General features: G+C 41.8%; 1 protein-coding gene across 1 annotated transcript in view; it reads left to right on the forward strand.

The window, feature by feature from the left end:
- The first annotated feature begins 865 nt into the window (after window positions 1-865).
- Window positions 866-13,008, forward strand: part of LOC126395946 (scavenger receptor cysteine-rich type 1 protein M130-like) — an 18,275-nt gene continuing 6,132 nt past the window's right edge. The window contains exons 1-4 of the mRNA XM_050053748.1: window positions 866-952; window positions 8,387-8,419; window positions 8,534-8,683; window positions 11,392-11,700. Of these exons, the coding sequence (XP_049909705.1) occupies window positions 910-952; window positions 8,387-8,419; window positions 8,534-8,683; window positions 11,392-11,700 (535 nt within the window). The 5' untranslated portion in view covers window positions 866-909. The remainder of the gene's footprint in view (window positions 953-8,386; window positions 8,420-8,533; window positions 8,684-11,391; window positions 11,701-13,008) is intronic.

Raw genomic sequence — 13,008 nt, forward strand, 5'->3', positions numbered from 1 at the left:
TTTTTTTAGCAGAATCTTGTCCTCACCGACCACAGCAGGCATTGTTGTTTTGGTTAGCTTAGCTTAGCTAATAACAAACCGGAGCTAGCTGGGAGCGGCTAGCGGAGCGTTAGCCGCAGCATGACCGGAGGGAAGCAGCCAGTTAACCTCCGCTAGCTTCCCAGCTAACGTTAGCCCCGGCTCTCCGTTTGGATCCAACCGGAGCACCGAGCCCTGGTTTGCTATTCAGGTTAAAGTGGGAAAAGCAGCGGGTTTGTCGGGCAGCTGAGTGAAGTTGAGTGAAGTGGAGCCTGTGGAGGGAACACCGGGAGCGTCTGGATGTAATAGTCCGTGGAGGTGCTGCGGTGCTCGGCTGCACAGATCTGGCACAGGGCTGGCTGAAGACGTCGGAGTCAAGTTCGAAAAATGAAGCCAGTGTGGAAGTGCCTTAAACTGGCTTTCTTTCTAATGGCCAGAATAAAGCTGATTCTGATTCTGATTCTGATGTACACTCACACGCACACATACACAAACATACACACACACGTAAAGACACATACATAAAAACACACGCACACAACTCACGCACATGTATATACACATATACAAACATAAGCACACACACACATATACAAACACATAGACACACACACACACACACACACACACACACAAACACAAACACACACAAATACACACACACGTTTATTCCTGCCTGGCCCCCCCTGCTGCATGTCATCCCCTCCTGTCTCCTTAAGAAAAATGTTGCTATAGGGAGGTACAGAGAGGCAGGATGTGACAGATATATTTCAGTAAAGCTCCACCTCTTCCTGTGTGCAGATACACACTGAGGACATAACATGATGATCAGAGTAGACAGCGGACACACAGGAAGAAAGACGGACGGGCAGAGAGACGGCCCACCTGAACATGGATCACCTGTCGGTGCTGGTGCTGGTGCTGTGGAGCTCAGGTTGGACTCTGCTTAAAGATGATGTGTTATTATTAATATTTGTACTGAACCTTTAAATCAGAGAACAAACTGATTACACACACCAACATCAAGTTTTATTCTGTTCTTCTTTCAGTCAGTTATTAAACGATTATCCAACATCCAATCAGTGTGTTAATATTCAGTGACTATCTCAGATGGACCAATCGGTTCATGTACAGGCCTCACTTAAACAGTCAGTGGGACTGCCCGAAATAAGAAGAACACACTGGCTGCACAAATCTGATTTTATCAGTTTCACAGAAATGAACTTCAGAGAAGTGTGACGATCATCTTCACTGGACAAAAACTTTATTTCGTTTTTTAATCTATTTTTAGTCCAGTTTTATCTCTACAACATCAAATCAATGTATAAATTAGTATAACTGAGTAATGATCTGTCTGTGCAGTGGTTCTCATCAGTAGTGGGGGAGTCCGCCATAAATTCAGACTCTGGACAGATGTATAGGAAACAATGCTGCGTGTGATGCAACATCTGATTGGTATCAGCCTCGATGTTTCCTGTTCACTCTCCTGCAGCCTGATCAGAGCTGCTGAAAGTTACGCAACATTTCTTGTTGCTGTTGCTTCACATTAAAACACCTCAACTGGACGAACACAGGGGGGCTTTTATTGTGAAGCAGACACAGGAAGCTTCGCAGAGCTTGAAACACATAGTTAACATAGTGACACCTGGTGGATGAAACACCACAACACAACCACCATTTTAATAGTTGTAGTTTCATGTGTGCAGTAGGAAGCACACACACACATACACATATACACAGACACACACGCACACATGCACACACACATAAACAAACACACACACTTACACTCACACATAAACACACAAACATAAACACACGCACACACATTCTTGTACTTCTATCCTTGTGAGGACCCTAATTGGCATGCTTTATTCCTTAAAGTGGATTTATGGTTGTGCGTAGACCCAACGCACGTCGCCTATGCCATTGTGAGCATTTTTACTTCTGCGGTGGTGTGTCTGTGTCACTCTGCAGTTACACCTCCAAAACACTAGTCGGCAGCGGAGGTTTCTGTGAAGTGCTGTCAAGTTTCGTTGATTCAAAACACACATTAAACACAGAAACACACAGTCAGAACACATTAAACACACATTAAACATGGCTTAATAGAGACAGTTTCAAGCACAAATCAGCTTCACTATAACTCGCAGCATTCACAGACAAACACTTGTGTTAATCCGGACACATTTTCCCCACAAATATAACATGCTAACGTTATTAGCACAAGCCTATGGCATTTTACATTGTATAAATTAGCCTAGCAGCTAGCAGAGATTTCCTCTACTCATATAAAGCCAGGGACAACGGCAGCATTTAACAAAGATAACGTTACAAAATTCAGCTCCATTACAGCTCACAAGGTTCACTGACAAAACAACTGTCTTATACTAAACAGGTTTTCAAAACAAATACAACATGCTAACATTATTAGCACAAGCCTATGGCATATTACATTGTATACATTAGCCTAGCGATGAGCAGAGATTTCCTCTACTCATATGAAGCCAGGATAAATCCCGAAGTATAAATCCCTGAAGGATAAATCACACACAAGACTCAAAATGCTATTTTAATGGAGGCTTTATTGTCTTCACAATTTATTGTTTCTTATCTGTGAAATTAAAGTAAATTAAAGCTTTGTTTCCACTGAGGGAAATGGTTTCAGCTTACAGAGACAGACAGGAGGTCTGCATCACTTTTTTATATTTTATATTTCATTAAAATCACTTTATTTTACATCAGAAACTAAGTCTTAAAAATCTAATAACTAATTTCAGGTGGAGGGAGGGTAATATAGTTTCTTCCTATCACTGTGGGAGGCTCGAGGAAAAATATTTGTAGCTTCAGGAAAGGACACACCGCAGCCACCCCTCCTCTGATTAGTAAAGAACAGTCCCTAACTGTAACCATCACAGTTAAATGCCTGACCTTTACTTGAACCGTGAAAACAAGTCTGAACCCTCAAACAGGCGAGAAGTGAAGAAGTGAGGACCGACCAAATTGTCCTCACTTCTCAAAATGTCCTCGCTCTGTTGCCAAATGCAGTCAATCCTCACTATGTATTGTGGACAAGTATGCGAGCACACACACACACACACACACACACACACACACACACACACACATATACACACATCACATGTTGTGGGTCATGATACATGTTAACAGGGTGTTTTGACAGAGAAAAGAAGTTGTGATAGATGAAGCCTCGAGTGGATGTTACCGGCCTCAAGCCTAGGGGGTACCTGGGCCAGTAGCTATTTTCGCCACACAGTCCTGGGAGGTCTGTGAAGCAGTAAGGAACAGAGACAAATTATTCATCTGCGATCAACTCGAGCGCCATGTTTATTCTGCCCTGACACAACCAAAGATCCATTACAAAAATATTCTTCAAATTTAATAACAACTCTTTTAACCAAAACATATTTCTGCATCAAAACTAAACATTTTACCTCATAATGTATTCTGTGCCTTCATTCACTGCTTGCAACAACAGTTATATTCCAGTCACATAATGTACATAGCAACAAACATTCAAACTGGCAACAAAATACTCAGCAATATACTTTACTGTCCATCTATGTGAAAGTAAATTGTCCAAGTGCCAGTAATGTAGCATCAGAAATGCTTGTATGTACTGTATGTTGAATACCACTGCATATTTGCAATTCAAATACATAAGGATAATGACACAATAAAAACATTAACAACAAAACACGTATACATATATTTCCCTCTACTCTTGAAATTCTTCTGTTTACATTGAGGCAAAACCACGTGGTGTCTCTACAACCTTTAATAGCCCACAAACTGCCACAACTTCACTGTAGTTTCAAAAAAACCCTAATGAACTCAAAACTAAATACTTTTTACTAAAATGTAATACTCATAGTGTCTTGTATTTTTGTACCTTCGAGGTATGTGTCAAACAAACCACAAGTATTCTTTCCACACTGATAAAATGTAGCCGTTTGCTCTAGATAGTGGACAATAGGAGCTAGCATGAACAATACACTTTACACTAAACAGTAGACCAAAACGGCCTTTTAGTGTTTTTTTTATCAGCCATAAGCCTGTCAGAATATTTATCTAACATCTACTTCATGTGTTAAATCATTTCCGGTTTTCTAAACCACATTTAACATACCTGTGAAGCAGTAAGGAACAGAGACAAATTATTCATCTGCGATCAACTCGAGCGCCATATTTATTCTGCCGATCACATGACCACACGGGCTTGAGTTGTCTGTCCCCTACTGTGCCTGGTCCTACAGCGACACCTACTGTCGCAAGAAAATAGCAGCAACATTTATCCTAAATGTTAAGAGGGACTGACTCATGTCTGTGATGAACTAATTAATAAAGAAATCGTTTATATGTCCAAATACATGAAAAAAAATAATAGAGGGGGGTCAGTTTTTCTTTCACTTATTACAATGGCTTTTTTTCCCCAACCCTTTACATGGACACTGTCCCATGTTACAGACGAAGCACATGTCTTCATTGTTAGTGATTTAAGTCGTAACACAACTAAAAACAACGTTAAATAAACCATTTTTATGGCAAATCAACAACATTTCAGTCTAGTGACTATTTTAACATTGATTTCATTCCAAGGATGTGATCAGATAATCTGTAAAACATAATGGTATCATCAGATGCAGGAGCTGGAGCATTTGTGTCAAGTACATTGTTACACCTATGGTTGTTTATTCAGCCAGTATGATTGATGGAAGTTGTCAGAACTTTTTACAACCTTTATTTGATTTAGAATATAATGAACAACAGAGTGCAGTTTGGGGAGGCCTGTGTGAACTAGCACAGTGACCCCTGGAGGGTCACAAACGTAGCAACACCTCAAGTCACTAACAGTCTCAACTACAGCCACACAGTCCATTTATATCTGCAAGTTTTACTGATGAAAACAGAAATAAAAGATATATAGATATACAATATTTTATATGTACAAGTCATCGAGCTGTGCCCATAAATCTAGGCAGTTACAGATGTAACTGGGGGGCGGCAGTAGTTCAGTCCATAGGGACTTGGGTTGGGAACCGGAGGGTCGCCTGTTCAAGTCCCCGTCTGGACAAAAAATATGGAGTGTGGACTGGTAGCTAGAGAGGTGCCAGTTCACCTCCTGGGCACTGCAGCAACACTGCCGAGGTGCCCTTGAGCCAGGCACCGAACCCCCCAACTGCTCGGAACGCCTGTCATGGGCAGCCCCACTCTGACATCTCTCCACTTAGTGCATGTATAGGTCCTGTTTGTGCATGTGTGTGTTCGGACCTGTGTGTTAATGACAACAGAATGAAAAAATTGAATTTCCCCTCGGGGATTAATAAAGTATATAAAAAAAACAAAAAACAAAAAACATATGTGTTATAATTGAGCTGCTGGTCACACCTGTACTTTGGTGTTCCTTACAGACCAGAACTAACATGTATGATGTGAGGAAACTATGCTAACTGATGAAGAAACAGATACATGGAGACAACAGTGTTGATTTTAGCTCTACAATAGACTAAAACACAAATTTATATTTAAAAACTATCACTGGATCAGTTTCCTGCAGAGTGGACGAATCCTGGTGATATCTCTCAGGGATGTTTGTTACTGAACAGGTCACATGTCGACAAAACAGGGATAGCTGCGGATCAGAGGTTGAGTGGGTTGTCCACTGATCAGAAGATTGATGGTTCGATCCCCAGCTCATCCAGTCCACAATTCGAAGAATCCTTCGGCAAGTCACTGAACCCCCAAATTGCCCCCGATGGCTGTTCCCTCAGTCTGTGAGAGGGTGTGAATGGTTACTGAGTGGCAGGTGGCACCATGTATGGTAGCCTCAGCCATAAGTGTGTGAATGGATCAATTTGACATAGTGTAAGAGTGTTTGAAGGACTAGAAAGGCGGTCCATTCACCATTAAAAATTATGTCATGATAACATTTACATAGCAGGAGAAAACGTGTGTTACAACTGTAACATGTTTCATTTCAGGGGACTCTCCCCGACACCGAGTTTCAGGTAATATCAGGTGATAGCATACATTCCTTTGACGTCCTCCATTGTTAGGAAGCTAACGTTAACTGACATGAATATTTCTCATCTGAAATAGCCAATTTGTCGTGTTCATGTGTTCTCACTTAAATCACAAATCCCAGCACTGAACAAGAGGTAGCCCAAGGGTCCTCTACCAGAGGCCTGGGAGTTGGTGGGTTCTGTGCAGTATCTTAGCTGTTCCCAGGGCTACACTCTTTTGGACAGAGACCTCAGATGTTGTACCTGGAATCTGCTGAGGCCATTCTCCCAGTTTGGGGGTCACAGTCCCCCACTGTTGCCTTTACTCCCCACATATTTTTCTCGCTCCTCTTTCAGCCCTTGGTATTTGTCCAGCTTCTCATGTACTGTCTTCCTGATGTTGTCACATGGGATTGCTAGATCTCTAATGCTTTCTACATTGTTTTTTGCTCAACACGATAGTTTAGTAGTTAGTTAGGTCATTCTCCAACACCTTAGGAGGTGTCTTCCATTGTGACCTTGGGACTTCCAGCCCATACTCAGTGCAGATGTTCCTGTGCACTATCCCGGCCAATTGGTTATGGCGTTCCATGTATGTTCTTCCTGCCTGCATCTTACACCCTTCTATTATGTGCTGAACTGTCTCAGGAGTATCATTGCACAGCCTGCACCTGGGGTCCTCTCTGCTGTGGTAGACCCCTGCTTCTATTGATCTGGCACTAAGTGCTGTTTACTGTGCTGCCATGATTAGTGCCTCTGTGCTGTCTTTCAGTCCGGCCTTTCCCAGCCACTGGCAGGATTTCTTAATGTTGGTCACTTCTTCAATCTTTTGGTGGTACATGCTATGCAGGAGCTTGTCCTTCCATGATGGTTCGTCATCTTCTTCTGCTGCCTAAGGTATTCAGTCAGCAGCTCATCTTTGGGGGGCATCTTACTGATATATTCCTGGATCTTGGTTCAGTCAATCAATTTTATTTATAAAGCCCAATATCACAAATCACAATTTGCCTCACAGGGCTTTACAGCATACGACATCCCTCTGTCCTTATGACCCTCACAGCTGATCAGAAAAAACTCCCCAAAAAACCCTTTAACGTGGAAAAAACGGTAATTTGTTTCGTCCTGGACAGTGGCTCTGACGCTATCCAGTCCTCAGCCTCCCTTGTTCCTCTCAGTGTACAGTCTCAGGGGGCTGGACTTGGGGTTAAACCCTCCATACATTGTGAGAAGCTTCCTTGTCTTGATATCACCGGCCTCTAGCTCCTCCTTTGGCCAGCTTATTATACCAGTACGGTATCTGATGACTGACAGGGTGTATGTGTTGATGGCTCGGACCTTGTTCTTTCCATTCACCTGACTTTTCAGGACAAGTCTTACTCTGGATCGGTATAAATTTCTGGAATTTCTCAATTATGGGATCAATAACGGTGTATCTTATCTTTGGCTGTGGCTGACTTCCTCGCGGCCTCCTTGTTGTTCCCATTTGCCTGTGGGATCCCAAGGTATTTGTAGCTGGCCGGATCATCTGCAGTGCTTCCTTCTGAAAGTTCAACCCCCTTAGTTCTGATCATCATCCCTCTGTTGGACACTATCCAACCACACTTATCTAGTCCGCTTGACATTCCAATGTCCTTGCTGTAGATCCTGGTGAGGTGGATCAGTGAGTTGATGTATTGCTCACTCCTGGCATACAGCTTGATGTCATCCATGTAGAGGAGGTGAGTGACGGTTGCTTCACTTCAGAACCAGTATCCGTAGCCACTCTTTGTGATGAGTTGGCTGAGGGGGTTCAGGCCTATGCAGAACAGTGGCAGGGACAGGGCATCACCTTGGTATATGCTGCACCTGATGGTAACTTTTCCACGGCGCCATTATGGATGGATGGATGGATGGATGGATGGATGGAACTCATTCTACCTAACAATTAGTTTCAAGTTATTTATTATCATACGAAAAACAACTGCAGTGAAGCACTGAAAACCTTCTCAGGCTCCCTCAAACAATGCTCATTAAATAAATACAAAATCTAGAATAAACTAATAGATATTTAACTTTAAGCATTTCCCCAAACTCTTTTATTGTTGCTGTTCCAACATTTTTAAATTTGATGTTTTAATCTGTAACGTGTGCAGAGACTCCTTTTGTGATGCTGCACTATGAATAAACTGAACTGAATCATATTTCCTAAAATGTTGAACTATTCCTTTAACTCTATATGTGTGTATTCATGTGTTCATCTCACCTGTAGTAAACTGAGTGAGTTCACTGAGATGTTTGTTGTGTTCACAGCTGTGCTCCAATCAAACTGCTTTATACTGATGTTTATCTTTTGATTTCCTCCTCAGGACTCCAGGCTGAAGGAGAACACAACTCAACAGGTACACACAGAAAGGAAAGACACATAAAGAACCTTTAACACAGAATCAGTAGTCAAGTTTTAGTTTAAAATCTATTTAATTTATTTTACTGATGACTCTCTGCTTTATGTTCAGAGCCTGGTGATGTCAGATTGGTGGGAGGAGACAGTCGCTGTGCAGGAATACTGGAGCTGAAACTAGAGGGAGAATGGAGACCAGTGACTGATGCTCCACAGTTGTCCCGGGGAGAACCAATGTCCTATCCCTGGACCCTGAAGGAAGCAACTGCCGCCTGCACAGAGCTGGACTGTGGCTTTGTTGTCTCTATAGGACGGAAAGAGCTCTTCTCAAGCATGGATGTGTTGAAGACCGACTCTAACTGTGTTCACTCTGGATCTGCTCTGAGGGAGTGTGCATCATCAGCCTCCTCTTCCTACATCCTGAATCTCACCTGCTCAGGTAAGCCCATCACGGACATTATGTATGACATCATCTATGACAGTAATGTCCCCAGGTTGACTCACACATGTTCTGCTGTGTCTGTAAATGCATCAAGATATATATCTGTAAATACAACTGTTCACTCCAACCAAGCGGTTTGATTGGACAGGAGGCACATCATGAGTGCTGATGTACAGTATAACAGCATGGTCCTCCGATGAAGATGAAGGGAAGGAAAGAAGCCTGAATACTTCACTGCAAATATCCAAGTGTGCTCATATGACATCAGAAGATGCCACAGCACTACTGTCTGATCGGCTGCTAACTCTTCAGCAGCACAAATATGCCACCAAAGTGACTGTCAGCAGACTCTTATTCTTATTTCACTGGTCACACAATAAATGGAAACATTCAGATTAATGTGCATGATACACAGTTGCTGGCTTGTGGTAACTTGTAGACTTACAAAGAGTAGCAAGCTAGTGCACAGGAATGTTTATGTGTTGCTTAGCAACAGTCCAGTCCCGGTCCAGTTGCAGAACTATTTGTGTTGGCGGACAAATAATAATCTGTTGTCAGTTTTTACTTTTAACTTATAAAAAGTTCTTGTAGCACTGTTTTATAAAAGCAATATGACACGAGAGGGAGTGCTGTTGTTCTGAATATCAGCACGGCTGTAATCATCTGCAGCTGAATCAGAGCTGTGCTGATATTAGGAACAATAACGCTCCCTCTTGTGTAGTGTACTAGCCTGGTTCCAGACCATAGACCCCGCCCACTCAACTGAGTAGGCTTGCATCTCTGGTCTGGCATACTGCAATGAATTTGCGATTTATCTCGTCCAAACAATGGACGGACCAATGAACTACTCGCGGTAATGGAGGACCAAATTAAGGAAGCTGCTAAACTGGATTTAACGGCAATGCAGCTGGGAGTGCACGACAACAGAGACATTTTAAACGGGCAATGCTCGCTTGTTTTCGGCACCCCCGAGGCATGAATACTAATGACGTCAGATTCTGGGTGAGTCGTTAATCTCTACTGATTGGTTAGGGAAAAATCAAATTCCCTCCCCCTTGTAAATTGCCTTCAATGGAAGCCATGTCAGACTGAAGGTTCTGGGAGCTTCAGTCTGACACTCAGGCTAGTAGTGTACCTTAAGTATATGAAACATAAATGTGTGCTGTTTCAGGAGTCCCTCTGGCAAACCACTCGTGAAAGGGAAACAGATTTTTTTAAACAGATTTCCATACTTGGTCACAGATCTCAGAAAAATAAGAAAACGTGAAAACGTTTTGACTTCTCTGTGTGGAGATGGGGGATACATTGCCCCCCAATCAGGCCCGATTCTAGACTGCTTCAAATTGGGGGTTGGCAGTAGACCGTACACTATCACGTGAATGTTTTTGTTTTTATCCAAAGCTAAATGGGCATTATTTTTTAGGGTTTGAGGACATTTGGGGCTCAGAGTTGACCTCATTAGGAGGGTCCATAGGGATCCTCCCCCGGGAAGATTTTTTTGATAAACAAGCTCTATTTTGATGCTTTTTTTATGTACTCTGGCACCTTATTTTCATTCAAAGTCACATCTTTATCATTGGAGAGTTGAAATGTGTAAGTTGAAAAGTGACATTTATTCTTCAGATTTATTGTAAATTGTGATGTTTAAAACATTAGTGCCTTAGTGTGACTTTCCGAGTAGAGTTATAATTGCTATCATTAAACCTTTATTTGTATTTCCATTTTATACTGGTTTATAGGCTACCTCTACTCTTCATTCCAGAGGCAAAAATTCTATTTTTTACTCCATTACTTCATTTATGTGACAGTTTTAGTTACTTTACAGATTCAGATTATTAATACAACATATTAAATGGGTGATTATACATAATGAGTAATTTTACTTTTGGTAGTCTATTTTAAGTATACTTGGATGCTAATACTTTTTACTTATGCAGCCTCACCCCTAATATTCCAAAATGCTAAAAATGTCCAGTCCAATATATTGATTTAAAAAAATCTAATTTGTTTTCTCATATAATTTTGTGCTTCAAATATTAAGCAAATTATGTGACATTACATAATGACTGTCACCGAGTCATGAGGTAAAAAGCTTTCAAGGTTTGCAGTGTGGTTGCCTGAGAATGTTCCCAAGACAGACAGACAGACAGACAGACCGACCCTACTACCTACCTACCTACCTACCTACCTACCTTCCTTCCTTTCTTCCTTCCTTCCTTCATCCCCAAAGGGAAACTCAACTAATCTGATCAACTAACCCAACCCCACTAATGGTTGGATCACAGAAGATGTCAACTGAGTAGTGTTGAGTAGGTGATTATGGCCCTGGTGTGCAGCGCAAAGATTGTTGACTACCTGAGCAGAAGTAACAGAAAAAAGAAATCTGCAGATGATGATGTTAATGTTAGAAAATATGTTGAAAGTTTTGATAAATGGAATTGTTGTCAGTTTTGAATTGTTGTTTGATGCCATCTTTTTATTTAGTGTCTGGTGTCTTTTATCTCTCTCTATTTTATCTTCTATTATCTCTCCAGACTCTGTCAGGCTGGTGGATGGGACCAGTCTGTGCTCAGGCAGACTGGAGGTGAAGTCTAACCAGAGGTGGTCCTCAGTGTGTGAAGCTGACTTTGACCAGCAGGATGCAGAGGTGGTCTGCAGGGAGCTTGGCTGTGGGGCTCCTTCAGTCCTCCAGGGGGCACTCTATGGAGAAGTGGAGGCTCCAATGTGGACCAAAGAGTTCCAGTGTGGAGGCCATGAGTCTGCTCTCCTGGACTGTAGAAGCTCAGGCTCAGATAGAAGCACCTGCTCACCTGGCAAAGCTGTTGGACTCACCTGCTCAGGTAGAAGAGGAGCTGCAGCTTTGATTTGGTTCATTTCTGTTCCGTAAATGTGGACTGTCAAAATTCCTGCGATCTCCCTGCCCCGGGGCCCCCATCTATAATGTCGTCCTTTTACATGATGTCAGAAGATGCTGTCTGCGAAGTGATTAACCGAACGAAGTCCACTATATTTTCTCCAGACCCTGTCCCAACCAAGCAGTTTAAATCCTGCGTACAGACCCTCAACCAACAAACAACACGTATAATAAACTCCTCACTTAATTCAGGCACATTTCCCACAGCGTTAAGACCTCAGTGGTAAAACCTCTTCTCAAAACAATCCAATCTAGATCACTCAGACTTAAATAATTACAGACCGATTTCAAATCTACCTTTTCTTAGTGAAAATGTTAGAGATAATTGTCTTTAATCAACTAGTTCATCTTACTAACAGTGGCACTTAAGAAAGTTTCCATGTTGGTTATCGAGCAAACCACAGCACAGAGACGGCCCGACTGAAGGTTGTAAACAATCTGAGAATTATTGTTGACGAGAACAATGTGGTTGATCTTCTTCTGTTAGATTTAAGTGCAACGTTTGATACAGGCGACTGCAGTGTTTTAATAGACAGACTTATATAATGGAGTGGTCTCTCTGACACTGTTTTAGCTTGGTTTATGTCGTATTTAACCAACAGTTTTGTGTCAGCCTGGGTGCTCATGTATCACAGACTCAGAGATTACATGTGGTGTTCCTCAAGGAAGCATTCTTGGACCACTTTTGTTCTCATTATCACTTGGAAACATTATTTACCATCACCACGTTAATCACCATTTTTATTCTGATGACACACTATTATAAATCCCTGAATGTTTCCAATACACTGGATGGTCTCATTGTCTGTCTTTCTGACATTAATGTTTGGATGGGTAAAAACTTTTTAAAGATAAATGAAGAAAAAACTGAGATTCTTTTAATCGGACAAAAAGCAGCGAGAGAAAAACTGCACTTAGTATTTGGTGGCCTCAGCAAGCACATTAAAAGTGATGTTACTAACATGGGAGTGGTTTTAGACTCTGATTTAAATTTTAATTAATGTTTTAATCCAGAAAGATGCCGAAATAGCAGCAGTTAAGTCTATTGCAGTTCCCTTTTCACTGGACTACCCGAAGAGTCAAAAAGAAAACTACAACTAGTCCAGAACGCCACAGCCAGAGTGTTGACTTAGAATTCTTCGAATTCTAAGATTTTTCTTAGAATTTTCCCTTGGTAAGATAAAAGTTATTCACAAAGCATCTTAGGCCTTAAGAGAGCTCCTAAGGTGAAAAA

Source organism: Epinephelus moara, chromosome 9, assembly GCF_006386435.1.
Source record: "Epinephelus moara isolate mb chromosome 9, YSFRI_EMoa_1.0, whole genome shotgun sequence".
Classification (NCBI taxonomy): domain Eukaryota; kingdom Metazoa; phylum Chordata; class Actinopteri; order Perciformes; family Serranidae; genus Epinephelus; species Epinephelus moara.